General features: G+C 45.2%; 1 protein-coding gene across 2 annotated transcripts in view; it reads right to left on the bottom strand.

The window, feature by feature from the left end:
* The window catches only part of prex1 (phosphatidylinositol-3,4,5-trisphosphate dependent Rac exchange factor 1), a 68,388-nt gene that overhangs the window by 37,417 nt on the left and 12,557 nt on the right, over nt 1–18,414 (bottom strand). For both annotated transcript variants that reach the window (XM_023956333.1, XM_023956334.1), the window contains exons 4-11: nt 13,707–13,811; nt 10,692–10,793; nt 10,266–10,427; nt 8,030–8,163; nt 7,702–7,817; nt 5,697–5,846; nt 3,472–3,619; nt 32–132 (exon numbers count right to left, since the gene is read on the bottom strand). In XM_023956333.1, coding sequence (XP_023812101.1) covers nt 32–132; nt 3,472–3,619; nt 5,697–5,846; nt 7,702–7,817; nt 8,030–8,163; nt 10,266–10,427; nt 10,692–10,793; nt 13,707–13,811 — 1,018 coding nt within the window. The remainder of the gene's footprint in view (nt 1–31; nt 133–3,471; nt 3,620–5,696; nt 5,847–7,701; nt 7,818–8,029; nt 8,164–10,265; nt 10,428–10,691; nt 10,794–13,706; nt 13,812–18,414) is intronic.

The following is an 18,414-nucleotide window of genomic DNA, read 5'->3' as shown; positions in this document are numbered from 1 at the left end:
TTCATCCTCAGACGGAAGCATTTTCTCTTACTGTGATGAATGATGCCATTTTCCAGTAAAGCTTGACCGAGGTTGACGCCCTCCTCAGGTTTGCTGATCTCGCCGCTTTCGATCAGCCACGCCACAAACTCGCTAAGGAAACAGCAAAAAGACCACATGAAGACATCGTCCCAAGGAAAACACTTTTACCTTTTTGTCAAAAGAAACTGCAAAAATATTTAGGATAACATGCTCAACGGCACCCCCTACTGGCAACGAAACCAACGAAATGGATCCTCGCCATAAAAACTTAACACATCATATTTGACATGAAATGGTAAACAATAATGCTCACTATGGCAGACATGATGTCATCGATTTCACGAAATAAGAATTTAATTGATATGAGCGTCCATAAGAAACACTTATGAATGACGATTAACACGCAAGTATGACGAAAGACCGACATTTCATACGTGGAAATGTTCAAAATGTACGTAGCGGCTGTGTGACACGACCTTAATCCAGGACTCCACTTTAAATTAGGTGAAGAATGTTTTTATATCATTGGAAATAAAGTCAGTTGCACAGGAGTTAAAGAGACATTTGATGTTCTTTGCAATGGAAAAAAAATTGGAAAATTCGAAAACCTAAAATATTTGATATAGATTCATGAATTCCATTATTCTGTTCTCAAAGCAATTTATTGCAGTTTTCAAGCTTAAAAAAATATATTTTGTCATTTTTATGCAAAGCTTCATAATTGTGCTGATAAAAGTTTTATTTAAATGACTTTTTTTGTAATCTTGCATAAAAGGTGGACTTTTTTTAATGTAAATATTGCTCTTCGTAGTTAAATAAACATCTGTTTTGTTAATTAATGACAAGTGAAGCTATTTATAAATCAGATCTAGTCAAATGTGAAAGGAATGAATTCCAGAATTTGGCAGCGACTCCAAATCGGGTTTGTCCATCAGGGATGTACATTAACGCCCTTAAAGAGATGGTGGAGGCGAATGACAGTTGAAGCCGAATGACAGTTGAAGAATCAGCAGAAATGCTCTGGCCTGCCTCAGCTCCACCTTCAGCTGCAGCTCCAGCTTGTCATTCCTGCCACGCCTGGCCGCCGCGGTTTCTCATGGACTGCTGGACTCGGGCCAACATGGGGCCAATCTACTTTGGCTGGCAGAAAGACAATGCTGCTCACATGAGTCCCCCAAAGCTTCTGCCTTCAGTTCCCCAACATGACTCAATCCATGAATGTTTCTGGAGCAGGAAGCTCTGCGCCGTGCAACACGTTGACACACAGGACCTTCACGGAATTTACTTTGGCTAAATCCTGCATGTCAACGAACCCAGCTCTGCTGGCCTGAACAAACGTTTGCAGGACAAAACGACCGTCTTTGGCGAGAATCGTCGCCTCGGATGGCCGGGATCGTAGTCTTGATTTAAGATTTTATTGATTATGGAGTAAAACACGGCAGCATTTGGATAAATGGAAAGCATGTAGGAACACTCAAAGTGGATTTTCTACTCAATGACAGGAAGAAATAGGTGTGATATAACATGCCCCGCCCACAAACGACTTGCTTTTAGTCAAGTATGTTTAAGAGGGATTTTCCCGCCTTTGTGTTTCTTAATGTGTGTGTTCATCATCTCTGTTTGCTCATGTCTAAGCAGAAGGCTGCTAATTGACCATGAGCTGTTCTAGTGTTAGAGATCATTTTGGATGCAGCTGTAATCGAAAGGAAGATGGTAAAATATACTCAGAACTAAGAGGAATCTAAAGAAGAGGATGTTAAGATTGTGGAGATTTAAACAGAAATACTAGCTCCAACGAGCTAATCTAACATAAATAATATCAATACACTCGGTGTTAAGATGCTTTTGTATTTTATTTTTGGGCTTTTTGTAGGAAGTACTTTGCTAAATAGTCCTTAAAGAGCTTATACCATCTTGAGCCTTTTATAGTAAACTATATCCAAGTATATGATCATTTATTACCTTTGGCACACTAGAGAACACATTTTTTATTAAATATTAGTTATTTTCCTGAGTTTTTTTCCAAGAAGTGAGACGACTTAATCTCAAGAGGCTCCGCCTTTTGCTTCTCATGGGTGCCGCCCATTTCATGACATCATCCTAGAGTCGACCTTCGGCCGCGTTTCTCCCACAAACAACATCCAAACTTTTCCAAAGCTGGACGTACATGTTGTCCATTAAAAAGGAAAGCGTTTAGCCGATCACCGCTAGCTCCACGGAGAAAGTGGGTGTGTCTGTGTTAGCCTGGGGGCGGAGCTACCAGCACAGGCTCTTCCTGGAAGGGGCGGTTCCTCACTTTGTGGCATTACAATGTGAGGACCTGCTAGTTTTTGTTTGAGCTGGTGCTCAGCTCAGAGAGCAGGTTTTAAGCGGAATGCTCAGAGATGCATAAATGGACCAAAATACCACTTTGGGGTTGTTTTTGTGATGAATGAACATCATAATACACTTAAAACTCAAAATATGGATTTTGCATGACATAGGTCCTTTAAAATAATGTTTATAAAGGCATAAAAAGCAAAGTAATAAAACTCTGGATGAGGCTGTGAAACATCATCACATAATGAAAGTGAGAAAGAAAAAGTGGGTTAACTGGCTTCTTAAAGTGTTGATGGAACAAATCTAATATGTCAAACTCCGGACACAAAGCCCACAGTTAGCATCTCTGTTTAATGCACCAAGCACTCAAACCGTGTCTGTCGCTAATTTCATCCAACAGACAAATGCAGAGATAATGTGGAGAGCCTCCTGACAGGAAGTGAGTGATGAGTGGAAAAAGGAAAACGACTAAAAGAGTAAATCTGGAGTAAAAAAAGACAACAGAGCAAACTGAGTGGAAGGTGGTATAAAAACGGCATTTAAATTTGAGATTTTGAGCCAAATAAACTTGTTTTTTTTCTGTCAAAAATACAGGACAATAAAGAGCAGATTCAATAAAAGCTTTTAGTTTCTAATGACTTCCTGCCGCTCTGCAGAAACAACGTCCTTCTCAATTTTGGCAGTTCGACTGCTGTGACGGTAAAAACACGCAGTTTTACTGGATTTGCTCCGCTGTGGATTTTATAATCTGCGAGAAGCAGCATTGGCGGGATTGCAGATGGATGGATCTGGTTTCCCCGTGAAGATCCTGAAGCCTTTTATTTGTTTCTTTGCTCGATGGTGCAGCTGAGAAACACCTCAGAAAGCTTCTCATTGAGGATTCAGGGCACAGAAATACTGAGCCTACAGAAAGAGGGGTGGCTCCTGAGGAGAGCTGGCTAAAGCCGGTCAGCGCCGAACAATAGAAACTGTAAGAGGAGGCGATGAGAGAGGTCTCACTCGGGAAGATTTCTGCATCCTGCAGCACTTTGGGGAGAGCAGACGGTAACTCTGCTGAAGGCCTTACATAATCATTTGTAAAGATCCCCATGAGAAGAGCATTAGGTTGCAGTCACATTCTAAAGAACTCACTTTCCCATGAAGCACTTGGGCACAATGCTGAGCTTCCGGCGCCGGTCTTTAATCAGGTGTCGATTCTTGGTCATCATCATGTGGTAAAGCTTCTCCCCCTTCTCTGCGATCATCACGTAGGCGTCCCGCTCCATTCCCAGCTTCAGACCTGAAAGCCAAAACACAGAAGATGGTCACATCCAGGATGTCGGGTCACACCAGTGGAGCTGGAGGGAGAGTTGTTGTCTTTTTAATGGAAATGAATGAGCAAAAACCAAAATCCCAGCCAAGAAAATCCCAGCAGATTTGGAGATTTCAGATTTCTTTTAAGGCTTATCTAAACATATCAAAGCAGATCAGAAAAAGCAGGTCACGGTGATGTGAGGAGACAAAAAGAAGCTTTGGTACGGAGCGACCGGCTATCTTCAGGAATTCTGCAGGTTTGTAGTTTGCAGTCAGGAATCAGGTGTGGCGGCTCGGGCCTGCCACAGACTTCTGTAACAAACCCAGAACACATCTCAGATTCTCCTGTCCACAGTGAACTGAGCCCCACTGTTAAAAAAAAAATAGAGCTTCCCCGCTTTATGAAGTAACGTCAAACTGCATCCTTAGAATTTATCAGGGCTAAGGAAGTTAAAACTCCCTAAACTCCACTCTTGGACTCTGTTTTTAAAGTTTAAATGCTCTGTCGTATAAAAGCGACGGATGCAGTCGTCTGGAGTCTCTGCATTATCTATGGATTCCATCGTGAGACTTTTTCCGGTGGATGAAGAACACCACATCTGCGTTTTCCCTCATTAATTATTGCATGATTATGGGTCACTGGGCAAAAAGGATTGTTGCATCAGATGCAAAACGCTCCAAGTTATTGCACACCACTACCATAACTGTGCAAAGGCAATATTGCACAACTTTAATTTCCCTGTGGGGATCACTAAAATGTGTTTCAACTGGAGTTATTTTCTTATTCTTGTAAGTTTGACTAAAGTTTCCAAGCAGAACATGAAAAAGTGGTTAATAATGCTCTTTTATGTTGCGTTTAGGAGTAACTGAAGAACCTGCAGTACAGTTAAACGTCCTGCAGGTGGGAAGATGGGAGCAGCAGTCTGATCCACTGAAGGAGGACTTCCTCTCGAAAGGCATTTTCTCATCCAGCCTTTGCTGGTAGAAGGTGGAAGAGGTGGGGGGCGGGGGCCGGTTGCACTTGGCAGCAGCTGGACTGGATATAAACAATGGGTGTCATTGAATAACAGACGGGGGGCTTGTCCGTTCACAGAGAGCCCCGCCGCTTCGGATCCAGCTGTCAGAGCCCTTCTGTAGCGGCCCCTCTTCTTCACATCCAATCATCTGAGCCACGTTTTTACCCCAAACCTTCGGGAAACAGTGAAAACACCTCCAACCAGGCCCTTTCTGAGCTGGGAAAGTCCTCTGTGAGGCCTAAAGAGAGCTGCCGGCAGAGGAAGACGTTTGTTAAACACCGATCCTCGCAGGGCAGCAACAGGAAGGAGAATCCGGATTTATTCCAGAAAACCCTCCATGTTGTTTCTGCCTGGACTGAAGTGAAGCGACAGAGGAGGGCAAACACAGAGGAGCCAGAGAGGAGCGGAGAAACTGTGACTGATCTGGCATCTGTTCCCTCCAGGTCGGTTTTTGCCGGCCGGAAACTCGACACCATGCGCTCCTTCCTACCCATCCGTACTCTGAAACCCTTTCGTCAAATTAACCCACCATAATAAGTCAAACAAGACCCACATCAGTCGAATGTCAGAATCACAGAGTGGTTCTAACACCAGCCCGTATATTCAGATGAACCTCTTCTCCTACCCCCGCCCAGCTTTGGAGGTTTCTGTGCGGCGCACAGCAAAGACAGATGGGACCAACAGGTGGGAACAGACTTTTTTGACAGGAAGAAAAAAGCATAAAAACCCACCAAAGGAGAAACAAGGATATCAGTTTACAGGACTAATCTTAAACCGGGGGGGGGCTGCCTCGGAAACAAATGAGCAAGGGTCATATTTCAATGGGGGGTTTTGTGTCAAGCTAAATAAGTTCATGCCTAATAAATTAAGAAAAACTCCCACAATACTTCTCAAACGTGCATCGTCTGACCATCGACCACCACACATTAATGGAGAAAGTAGAGCTTTTATTTGTTCGGTGTGTGAGAAAGGAACCCTTTAATGTTCAACTGTCTCTGATTAAACTAAATGAAGCTTTTGGAAAAACGGTTTTAAAAAGCTGCTTACTCTCTCTTTGCTCCCGCTCCCTCAGGATGGCGTCCAGCCATTTCTGCTTGTCCTCGGCGTTTTTGGCCATGCACACAAACCACTTGTTTTTTGCTGTGTTGTGGATCTTCCAGCCATTCGTCACCGTGTAGTTGTTGCTGTGATAATCCGCTGAAAAGAACAAGAATCATCGAGTTACAAGAAATTCTGTGGTTGAAAACAAACCTTTTGGTTTCGCTGGAGATTCCTACGACCTTGACGCTGATCTGAAAAACCAAACCAGGTTTGGGACAACACGGCGTTTCTGAGTTTGTGTCTAAAGCCTTAGTCACATGCATCCGCACAGGGGGGGTTGACCCATGGAGGTGCTGTGGGTTTTTGGGTTGTCTGGGTCCGTGGAGGGTCAAAGAGAGGAGGGACCTCAACCGCAACTGCTCTTACGGGTGTATGTAGGACGTACACGCTAACGCACATGCTTGAATGCGCATTTGGTCAATGGTGTTTCCACTGGACAAGCAGGGAGGGGCTTCTTCTTTTTCTACTGTCATAGTGGTGTAAATCTGGTAAATCTTGCTCCAGGCTTTTTCTATCACAGCTCTATTCCGATATTCTAAAGAGTTGGTGTCTGAAATCAGACTGATCACAAATGATTAATTTCTCCTTTAAGAGTAATTTTCGAACGATTGGCACTTCCGTGTATCAAAGGAGACGCCATCCATACATCACTACCAAACCCAAATCCCTGATTGGTCAAAATTCGACCTGGTTAAACTTGCAACACGCGTTCAATGCTCGCTCGTAGAGCTCAAAAGCTGTTGTAAAAACTTGTATAGAAACACATGAACATGGAAACTTTGACTGCGGAAGCCTAAAACCCACATTTATGCTCGTTCACATAGACTTTCCATTGGAAGAGGTCGCTTGAACATGCGTTGCAGAGGTCAATGCGAGCGTAGCCTAAGGGGGAAGTAGGCGAGACGCGGACCATGATCCACCATGTCTTCCAGTTCCCTTGAGGCTCGTACGACCACCTCATGGGGTGTCATAAAAATGGAACGTACCTTTGTGGTGCGTGTATTGTGAAGTATCGGTAAGGATAATGGAGCTTATGAAGTACCGGTGATGCCGTCGTACAGTGTCCTTATGCCAGTCATGAGGAAGGTGCGAGTACTAGATCTGTTCTGCATGAAAGCTGCGTGCACGGGGTGTGCAAGTAGTACGACCTTGATATTTCGTGCAGGTCACCTGCGTGACCCGAGCACTTTTTGCCCGTATTCACCCGTAAGGACGGTTGGGACTAAAAGTGAGGACTCAACAACCTCCCTCTGTTCAGATCCATCATCCACAGTGATGCAGGTGAGCGGCCACTGAATTATGAATAGCCGCTGGTAATGAGTGCATTAGTCTTGCGCTCAAAGGTCATATAAATAGATCTGATGGTTCTGAGAGCGGCTCCTGCTTTTCTGGGGGGGCGGCGAACTCTGCAGCGTCCTCTTCAGCCACCAGGATGGGGGGGGGGGGGTGCTTGGACGTTTCCAGTCACGCTCTTAGATGCATGCAGCAGATGCCATTTTGGAACCTTTAAACTCTGTTTTTCTTTGCGGTTTCCCCCTAAATGTGACAACCAGCAGCCACCATGCAGAAAATATCATGTGAGCTCGCGGAAAGAACAAAAAAAAGAGGAAACACGTGAGAGCGAGGAAGACCAAGTGTTTCTACACCTCGCAGCAGACCACAAAAACAAAAAAAAGAGCAGTCCGTGGCGCTGCCAGCACAGATCAGCGCCTCATCTCCTGCAAGTGCAGCGATTTTATCACCATCTAAAGGTGGTAGAGAGCTGCAAGCTACATCCTTTCTGAAACTACATGCATGCATGACACTCCACCCAAAACTGTAAACAAGTGCCTAATTCACATCCCGCCAACAGCCGTTAAAGCAGAACACCGCCGTACCTGCTCAGTCTCACGGCTTTACAGATTCGGCCACAGAGACCCTCCAAAGCAAAGGCTGCAGAGCAAACACAAACCTGTCCCATCCTCCACATTTTCCACCTCCATCACCTCCGTGTTGATCCGACCTCTGAACACATAGAGAGGCCCGTTGATGGACTTGGTCCTTTTGGTTGACTTCTTTCCAGAGACCCTTGAAGGGGAGACGACAAAGTTGTCAGAGCCAAACACTGCCCAGCCTCCCTCATGCAGATGCATCCAGATGTTTGGGTTTGTCCTGCCCTGAACTAAAACAGGAACTTTCCACAGGTCCTCTACCTCCACTACTCAGCCAATAAGAAGGTCTGAATGATTACCTGTTTTCTCTGCTTTGACATGCAGCTGCACTAAAGGCGCTTTTCTCACCTGGACTTCCTTTTGCAGTAAACCAAAAGGTTGTCAAAGAGGAAAAAGACCCGTTCCTGAATGTTTCCTGCCGAGATTTTCAGCAGATTTCCGTGAAGCAGCAGCTCTGTGCAGATGTCTGTCAGGTTTGTTCCCTGGTGGGAGGAAAAGAAAAAAAAGCATTTTTGTCCATTAAGTACAGTCACATTCAGCAGAGGTTTTTTTTTATTTATTTATGTGAAAAATCTATTTTCAATTCTCAATAAACTTGAAGCCACAGTTCTCTAAATGCAGCTTTAAACACAACCTGTTTGCATTGTGACTTCAAAGGCAGGAGGAACCGAAGACGGACGTCTCCACCCAAACGCTTCGCCTGTTTACAGTTAGACCGTCAACCAGAGCGTCAAACGGCTGCAGCGACAGCTTCTTAATTGAACGTCTGAGTGGATTAGTAGCTGAACACTCCAGGAGCGCGGCAGTCTAAACAGAAACGCAGCTCTAAGTATTGACCAGTTTCATGTGCAGCAAAAAGCTTTTTCCCCCCCTTGAACGGGCGGAGACGGGAACACACAAGCTCCACTTTCATGTCCGCATCCCTACACCTACGTGCCTCTTTAGAAAGGATGCAGAACGGATGAAACCAGTTCTGCATGAAAACCGGCAGGAAACGTAAAAACACCTCTGTGTTGGTTGTTCAGAGCGAAAGATAGGAAAGATGTTTCTCTGGAACTCCTGTGGTTTGAGTCAAACCCGATAAACTGCTGAACCCTTTCATGCCTTTCTTTATTGTAGTGGGGTTTTTTTTTCCTTTTAGCGTGATGCTAAATGAAGTGGAGTCTTGGATTCAATGCTACGATGCAAATGAGCAACATGACGGAATTAAGAAGGGCATCGTTTTCCTGTCAGGTCCTTTCAATCTTACTTTAGACATCAGAAAACTGCAGGAGTTTCTCCATTAAACACTTTTTTTCCAACTTAATGGACTCATCATGACAAATAAAATAAAAGATCTTTACCCAATTTCAAATATTTAGGATGGAAATAGATTTTTTTACGTACAGTTAAGTGAAATTGGATGTTCTCATGATGATATTTATTTATCGTATTTTTATTTTCTATTTTTTTATTTGTCTTCATATTTTTGGCTGCTGGTAATTGCTTTGAACCAAAATGAGTAAACAATCAAAACTTTTAACAAATGAACTTTAAATGTTCTGAAGAAAAGTGTTCCTGTGTTCTCCAGGGATTAGATGAAAAAACAACACATTTTTCTGTTTCAGAGCAGCTGAATCTTAGTTTGGATTGTTTAAACCTTTTTCTTTTCTTTTTTACTAAATTCAAAACAGAAATATGATTAAGAACCAGAGGAAACAAACTGTGTTGGATCATCTTCCTACCCATCAGAGGCTAAAAACAGCATCCATGACAGCTCATCAACCCCTTAAAGTGGCCAATCCACTCCAAATCATCTGGAACTAAATGCCCCCATGTGTGGATTTCACTGGCTTGAACATTACCCATAATTCAGTGCTACACTGACACGGATCCGGTTTGGACTTCAGCTTCAGGTTGGGTGTCTGTAAACTGGCGTGTGCGGACTATCGTATCTAGGAAGGAACATCTAAAAGTGCGTCTGATTCGGCTCCGCTGATTCTCTTCCATCTAAACTGGAGGAGACTGTCCGTCAGTGTGGGTGGAGAAGAGCGAGACTAATGCCATCAGGATGGAGGCTCAGCAGGGCAGTGGGGGCCCAGCAAAGAGCCCCTCCAGGCTTCTGCCTTAATGTTAAAAAAACCAGACAAACCTGAAAACCTACAACCGCCGTTCGCCTCTGAACAATCTGATTTGAATGTTCTCTCACAGCCAGGATGAGTTCATGTGATCCACTGAGTTACTGGATTTAAATTAAAGTGTTCTAACTGCTGCTGAGCTTTTTTTCTACAGAGAGGGGTGAGAATGCACTCGGCAAAGCTGGGGCATAAGCCCATCAGAAAACGCTCCCAGGACACGTGAGAGTGCTGCTCTGCTCCTTCTGAGGTGGCCTTTGATTGGGCAACTATCCTGTTGGCATCTCCCCTGGCACCCTGAGAGGGTGGATTGTCCTGTTGGTGCCCACCAAGACAAGGCCTCTGTTGTGGAGATGTTAAAAGGGCGCTCAGATCTGCCGCCCCGTCTGTGGCCCCTGAGTTCACAGAGGTGGTTTGAGGTCTGTTAGGTGAAGTCCAAAGTCTGCCTCCGACCTTTGCTTCATCCTCACCTCCCAGCCTTCAATGTGGGACTGCAGCTGCTCCAGAGCCTCCAGCTTCTCCATCTGCCTCTTGGTCTCGTTGATGTTGGAGCAGACGGCCTTCATGGCCTGCAGAGCCTCCTGCACGGCAGGGTAATCGGCGTGGCTCTTTGGTGTCCTTTTAAGGAGTTCCTGCGTTGGAAAAGAAGTGGAGGTTCAGCAAACGCAGGTGCGTCCAAATCCGTTCAGAGTTAGAGGGTCTGTGAGTGACCTTTAAACCCGCCACCCACGACCCTTGACACACGAGTGCCTGTCGGCTTCATAAATGAGTCATGTGTCCCGACAGAGACGTCTGAAGTCAACCTCGTCTGTTCAGGCAGCTGCAGCGCCGCGTTCCGGCTAACAACGCCGCTGGCGCCGCTTCGCCCTCCACCGCCGCCGGCGGCGGTGCCTCACCTTCAGCAGCAGAGGGTACTTGCAGATCCTCTGGATGGGAGAGAGAAGGTAGCCCTCCAGAGGAATGTCTGTGCTCTTCTTCCCTCCAAGAAGCATGCAGTGCTGAGGAAGAGGAGGAAACAGAGGATGACTACAACTCTGAGGAGAACAGGAACTTTTTCTGCTTCTGTAAAACTCTGTTTAGTGATAAGAGAGAGCTTTAAAAATATGATGACTCTGTCAAAATTCAGTGGTCACTGGAGAAAGAGTTGACAAACAATATTGTAATATTGTCATCTCAGTTTTTTTAAGAAACTGCTTTCAGGGTTAGAGAGAAGGTTTGTCCTGAGAATCGATCCTTTTTCTGAATCGAGCAAAGCCAATGAAGTTTCTTAAACTTTTTACTTATTATTTCTTACCAATTACTTATTAGATAGGATGTATTTACTAACTACTTTTTATTTTAAGTTGAATAATGCAAATAAAACAAGACCATAAACCAGTTAAACAAGAGGATGTCCCCACATCCCATAAACAAATATGGCATGTATTCACACATATTTAACCGTAGAGAAAACACACAAAAAAGAAAAAAACAGAAAGAGAAAGGAAAAGGGGAACAAAAAGAGCTTCCATCTTCAATTCCTCTATTTGTTGGATTCCTCTATTCTCTAGATCTTTATTAGACAACAGTTAAAAAATTAAATATTATTTTACTCCATTTCTGATTAAAAACGTGGCGCTCGGTTTCCTTAAACTGGTTGTAGTTTATTTTTCTGTTATATTTTTCCATTTGATTGTGATCATTTTCCTTGCAAATAATAATAATCTTTCTTCCCTCTTGAAAATATCATTAGGTATCACAGCAAGTAGCAGCCTATATTTTAAATATTTTCCCAAAATATGTTTGGTTTCCTACTTTTTTGCATTTTCCCCAACGCAACGATGATAATGTTTAGTGGACTTAGAAATGCCCAGACGTAAATAGAAGAACCACATTTTTACATTCCAGTCAAATTCTCTCCATTATTGACTTTTAATACTTTTAATGCAGGTTAAAGGAATTTTTTCAGGCTGAGTTTGATTCATTAGTTTTATCCATTTCTTTGCATAATAGCCAACTAAGCTTTCTTATTACCCATAATCCCTTGTTTTTCTTGAAAAACAACCAGCAGAGCTAAAGTTGTTGACCCCTAGTGATTTGTTGCTTTGTGTCCATAAATGGAATCAGATGAAATGATTTCAAAATCTGTCAAATGTTTGATTTGCTGTCAACAAAACAGTTTTTGAAGCAAAGCTCAAAATTTGAATAGCTGAACACGTTAAATCGACTTAACACAAACGTTTTTTATAGTTTATAACTTTGAAGGATTTCTTCAGAGGGTCTGTGCTGGTAGACTGTGACCTCCTGGGACGAGGCTGGAAGATCAGGCGCTGTGGTGCCGAGAAACTCTGAAGGAAGAGAAGCTGCTCAACACTTTTTCATGCCACAGCGATTCCTTTCATGTCCCAAAGAGAAGAAAAGGCTTCTGGGAGTTTTAAAGCGTTCCTGAAGCTTTGGAATGACACGGATTCCTGCCGTTTTGTTCTCCTTCTCTCCTCATTTTCTGCAGCTTCCTTCTCCTCTCATCTCTCAGATGTTTGCAATCTATCCGCCTGCAGCCAGACGTTTCTGCGCTCGCCGATCTGATCTCCTTTGGCTCTTCGCTCGGCTCCTCTCCTCTCTAACAGAGCAATCCTCGCCTCAGCGTTCAGCGTCACACGGTCTCCGCATCTTCAGATTCAGTTCAGTTTGACATACGGAGAACCGAACAGTGGATTTATCTGCAAAATCGGGAATCTGATCTTTAATTTTCAACGAAAATATGATTTTAAAAAATCCTTTCTGTTCTTTATCAGAACGTTTAGTAAAACAGGGGTGGGATTGTACAAGTTCACTACCTTTCTTGATATCTGAAATGGGTTTGATGCATCTGGCTTGTCCATTTTCCTCCAGTATTTCATTGTTTTTGATGCTTGAAATAATCCAATAAAATAAATTTGTAAATGGATTCTATACTCACTGAGGTCGTAAATAAAAGATAAAAACCTTTTATTTTAAGCATAACTGCTTTCATACTACTTCAAAATAAAATAAAATGTCACGACTGGAAATTGGACGGTTCGGTTTTTTAAGACACATAATTGTCCTGCGGTGAGGAGGATCGGTTTCCCATGACAACAATTCAGGACGGGAAATTTTCTCGTCCCATTTAACAACATTTGTACGCTTTACTATATTAAACACCAACTGTTTGGATTTAGGAATACATTCTCATTCACGTTTTTCTACCACACAACCTTCAGCCCTTTTTCTATCCAAACCCCTTCCATTCATTTTTCATCAGCCTGAGACCGGAACCGAGCAGATCTTTGGCGAACTGCTGGCCCAGCGTCCGACACCAGCGTCTCCGTTCCTGGGAACCAGAATAAAGGCCCCAAGTCAAAGCGTAACGCGGACAAATGCGGGTCTTTAGATCTCCGGGCCAATCCTAAAAACGGCTGCCAACACCCCACAGCTGGCTGACCCAGAATCTGCAGCCGCCTTCATCGGTCTGAACCCCTGGCTCAAGGGCGCTGTCAGCAGTTCATTGTCCAGCACCCAAAGTGTTAAAACAGGGAAACAGCTGGCAGCGGAAACACGACAAGTACAACAATACACAAAAGTGACCTTGATGGTGGTTGTATCCTGTATCAGCAGGAAGGACCTCCTGACAGTGTTTTGGGTTCTGCCTTTTATGAGAGCCTTAATGTGGAAACGGAGCTGACATGAATGGGGGGGGATGCCAGAAAAAAATGGTGGACCATCACAGGAGGAAAAGAAAGTAGGGCAATGGAAGACGAAGGAAATTAAAAACAAACAAAACGGTGAAATAACAGCTCTAATTTAGAAGAGTGACGTCAAAACCAGGAGAGGAATGAGGCTAGAAAACCCAAAAGGTGTTTTGAAGACCAGAGATGCCACCCAATAGGAAGAAGAAAGGGGAGCGTTCTTACCAGCAAGAAGGTCCGGATGTTGGGGATCTTGTTGAGCTCCATGAGGAGCCGCAAAGCCTTCTCATGGTTACTGCAGTATTCGCCGTATACCGAGAAGCTCTGCCTCTGCGAACAACAACAACACAACATCAGAACACGGACCCGACGCCATCTTTCCTTCAGCTCATGCCTGCAGGGGTTTGGAGGAGGAAGTGAAAAAGAGGTTCAGATCAAACTGTGCTGAAGCAATTTGGTCTGGATTCTAGTTTCTATGTTTTATTGCAATTAATACAAGACTAAACTAACTTCCTGCTAACTTTACAGTAAGTTTTAAGGTTTTTTTAAGACAATCATTTTTGAATTCTTGTCTAAATTCAAGATTTAAGACATAGAAATACATCTAAAAGAATACATTTTGAAGAAATAGTGTTATTTGATGTTACAAACAGCCAACAACCCCACCCCACCCCCCCCACGGTAGGTGTCAATTAGAGCGACTGCGGCCCCCAAGAGGGTTGCCCCGCCCCGTCCCAGAGCCTGGGAAGGAGTGACCCCAGCCCCAGCTGCTGATGGGCGCCGCTGGACCTTCCCCCAAGCAGGGCCACCACCCCAAGTCAAGCCAGACCACCACTCAACCTCCCCAGCCACAGGATAGCAAATGTTTGCTCTAAGATGAAGCTCCTGGGCTTTCCACCAACAGGAAGTTGTGTTTCTCAGCGAAGATCATCAAACTCCAGATCTTTTAGCTACAGGTGCTTCTCTGAGCGCCCACATCTCTATTCAAATTGGGAACATGAACACCTAAAGCTTCGGTCCAGCAAAGCAACAGCAGTTTTTTGCTCATTACAAATGCATGCAGACAAACCTGCAGCTCACTTTACCCACAATTCCATCTGCAGCCCAGAATGACAGAAATAACCACACACAGAATGCTAAAAACTTTATTTGAGATCATTTCTTGCACAACCATTAAAGCCAAAATAGTGGTTGGAAAACAAGTCGTCAGCATGTCAAGACGACACGTTTCCTCTTTTTCTGCAGGGACGGCTTCTTCTTGTGCAACGAGAACAACCAAAACAGAAACTTTGACCAAGCTGCCGCTTGGGTTTCATTACAGCATGAAATATTACACCTGTCTCTTTAAATATACAGCGTGGATTGAAATGCATAATTCATGAAGGAATGCTGCAGACAACAGGCACACATAGCAGCACAGCAGAAGCTGCCGGCAGATCCTGCAGCCTTCTGGTGATGCGGACCTGCCTGGAGGCAAAACCGCGAGGTTGCCGGAGACCTCATCTTGTTGCCCTGAAACTGAAACCGTCATTCGAAACGACTTTGAGTGAAATCAGAAACTCCAGGTGCTCGGCTGCTGCTTTCTCCTTCCATTAAAACGTCGCCATCGCCGTTCCTGATGAGTATAACGAGTGACACGGTAACAGGTCCACGCCTGGGTTTTAAAAGGCAACAGCACCTTTCAGTTTACGAGCGACTGCCAGGCCAGAAGCCTGACGGAGCACAGATGTGCTGCCGCCTTCCAACAGATGAGAGACGCTCGTTTTGATCACTACCCAAAGGTCGGCCACACCCACATTCAGCAGCAGCAGCACTTTTCTGGTCCCTAATAAAGGAATTTATAGTCAATCCATTTAACTTCAATAAAGCAAGACCATTGACCATGACAATAAATGAATTTAATTTTAGAAAGTCCCACTCTGACCGTTATCTGGTCTATTTTCAAAGTGTTTCCAGTCAACTTTTAATGATGATGATGATGATGAAGATGCCGTTTTTAGCCAAAATCTAAACACCTGGGTCATTTTCTGGGAGATGGTTTCTGCAGAGCGGCAGGAGGTCATGAGAAATTCACCTCTGAGTGGTGGGCGGGACTGTTGGTGCAAAGCAACCCTGCCAACCCATATTTGAGAGCTCTCTGTTTACACTCCCTCCTGCTCGCTTTCAGCCCGTCACAACATCAACCTTGGCAAGCAACATCAGATCCATCCAGCCGTCCGGTTCTGATCCAGATTCCAGCTCAGACCACGAAAACAAAGACGTTCACAGATCTATTTGTCTGCAGGTGGATGATCAGAATGGAGCAGAGCAGGAAGCTTGTGGCTCCGCCCATCGCAGTTTCTAAGTCACAAATATGATCTTCTTCAAACTGCATCTTTTCATCTGCTCCTGATTTACGATCTGACTACAAAAAACGTAATGTTTGTCCTCCACATTTGTCTACAAAAACACGTTAAAAACACCAAGAACAGGATTTTCATCCGAGTGTCGGCGGTCTTCAAATGTTCGCCGAAGTGCAAACAAGTCCAATGTTTGTTTTGGGAAATTTCCATCCATCAATTTTCAGAACCCACTGAATCCCTTTCGGGGTTGCTGGAGCCAATCCCAGCTGCTGTTAGGCGAAGGCGGGGTTTCCCTGGATGGCTCACCAGCCCGTTGCAGAGCCACACACTCAAATACACACCTTTAACGCACCAGCGAACCTATGAAGCGGCAAGAAACCGGAGAGAACCACCCATGAATGAGGAGAAAGAAGGTGGGCACTACACAGAGAACACCCACCTGGGAATCGAACTAGGGTCCTTTTGCCGTGAGCGCTGACCACTACACCACCGTGCAACTTTATCCTGTTTGATAAATTCCATAAAGCCCAAAACCACCTGGATGTTCTCCTAAAAAGAAGCAAACTCCTCCATAGGTGGTTCCTAAGAGTCTGTCTTCTTCTCCCATCAGACGGTCCAGAAGGCGGACGGCGCAGCAGAACGTGCTTCAGAAACGTGACAGACAGCGTGTTCTGTCATTGCAACACGCGGCACATGCGAACGCCGCCGCCATCGGTTTCCTCCTAATCCTCCTGGATGTGTTTACTGTCGCACCATGAAGCAGCTTCTTCGGCCTCTGAAACGCGACCCATCTGCTGACAATAACAGCACGCTGATCCCCGACTCTGTTTACACTAAACCACGTTCCTGCGATACTTCCTCTCCTCGCCAGACAGCAGCAGCTCTGTCCGCCGCGCGCCGTAAGCCCCAAAAGTCTCCGCTGTAAACACGGGACGGCTCTGAAGGACATCTGCTGAGCTCAGAATAGCTCAGACAGCTTGTTTTCTGCCGGTGAGGAACACGTCTCTTTCTTTGGGTTCTTCGTCACTGGAATGTTGCAGCGGAGACTCGGGTGGGAGGGGAACATGAGAAGAACCGTACCCGTAGAAGTGAAACCCGCTTCCTTCCCTGAATGCTGCCTTGTGCGCTGTGGTCTCACAGACCAACACAGCCGATATTCAGGTCCGCTGAGCAGAATGAACAGGACTCAGCCAGGAGTTTGCTCCGACATGCTTCGGTTGCAGCATGTAAATACACCGTTTCCTCTAAAGGCATTTCATTTCATTTCAACGAATTTTCCCGAATCATTTCAACAGCGTCCGACTCTGAAGAGCAATGAATAACCCCAGCTTCCTCCAGACTGGCAGACAGCCTTGAGGAACAATGCGGGAGGTTAATCAAATCCCAGTCATGGTGTTGACCTCTGCTGGGGGCCAAGGGTCACGGCTGGAGGCCGCCAGACGAGGCCAGCCGATTGGTTGAGAGATGCGAGCGCCAAAGGAGACAAAGGTCACGGGTTGTTGAAGGGAGGTGTAATGGATACGGCAGGAACAAAGGTGCTGTGTGGGAAGCTCAATACACAAGAAAAAATATTTCAGAAAATCAATAAACTGAGACCTTTTTGCTACAGAAAACAACAGGAAAATCTCCAAATTCTATAAAATTATCAATTAAATATGTAAGAAAGCCTCTACTCTGATGACAAAGAGTCAGAAGAAAATGAGAACATCCAAGAATCCGCTTTCGCTCCGAAGAAAAGAGTTTTTATTAGGATTATAAAGTCGCAGCCAAAGAAGACTGACTTCTTCTGTAAAGACAGACTCCAATAGAAAAGGTGGATCCTTCAGGTTCCTTCAGGCTCCTTCTGGTTGGATTATCTTTGACCACACAAATCTTATCGGATCAGTACCGCGTTGGTGAGTGAAGGGTACAGCAGACCAAGATGAACTAGTTCTACTGAAACGTGGCATCTTCACGAGTCCAGGCAGCTGCAGATGTGCCGTAATCGATTCTCCACCGTGACATTTGGCCCCCGAGCTGCGACGGCTCAGACGTGTGTGAAGAAACGTTCTGACGAACCCGATCCTGCAGAAGCGTTTAAATGCCCTTCGTGCCGCATGCACGTCACGCATTAATGCCGCTGTAATGACTTCAGACAGGGCGTGCAGGCTTTAGCCCCCCGCCCGGCCGGCGGGTCTGAGGTAAGACACCACCTCTGTTACTGAGGCAAACAGGAGATCTCGCTGCTGTGAGAAAACGCCTCCGGACCCGCAGGGCTTTTATTGGTGGGGCGCCGGAGGAGCCCGGTGAGGGACGGATTTGGAGCTTCGGTGAAGTTGTCAGAGGCGCAAACAGAAAGTGAGGATCTGAGCTTCAGGTTGAGATCTACCAGCAAAAGCATTGTCCCCTCGCTGAGTTACACGGCATGGCTTCCTCCCCGGACACAGAGCCTTCTTTGTTTCTCCCCCGGGGCCACATGAGTTCAAACAGAGGGGAGCTGGGTGGGGAGCAGCGAGGCTGCAGAACGGAGCAGAGTCGCAGAATGAAGTGATGAAAGCGCTAAAGGTAGAGCGGCGAGAGCTGCTTTTGACGGACAGGATGTTGGGAAACAG

The sequence above is a fragment of the Oryzias latipes genome, chromosome 7 (assembly GCF_002234675.1).
Source record: "Oryzias latipes chromosome 7, ASM223467v1".
NCBI classification, from domain to species: domain Eukaryota; kingdom Metazoa; phylum Chordata; class Actinopteri; order Beloniformes; family Adrianichthyidae; genus Oryzias; species Oryzias latipes.
The sequence above is the reverse complement of the archived record's forward strand: the minus strand, read 5'-3'. Positions and strand labels throughout refer to the sequence as shown.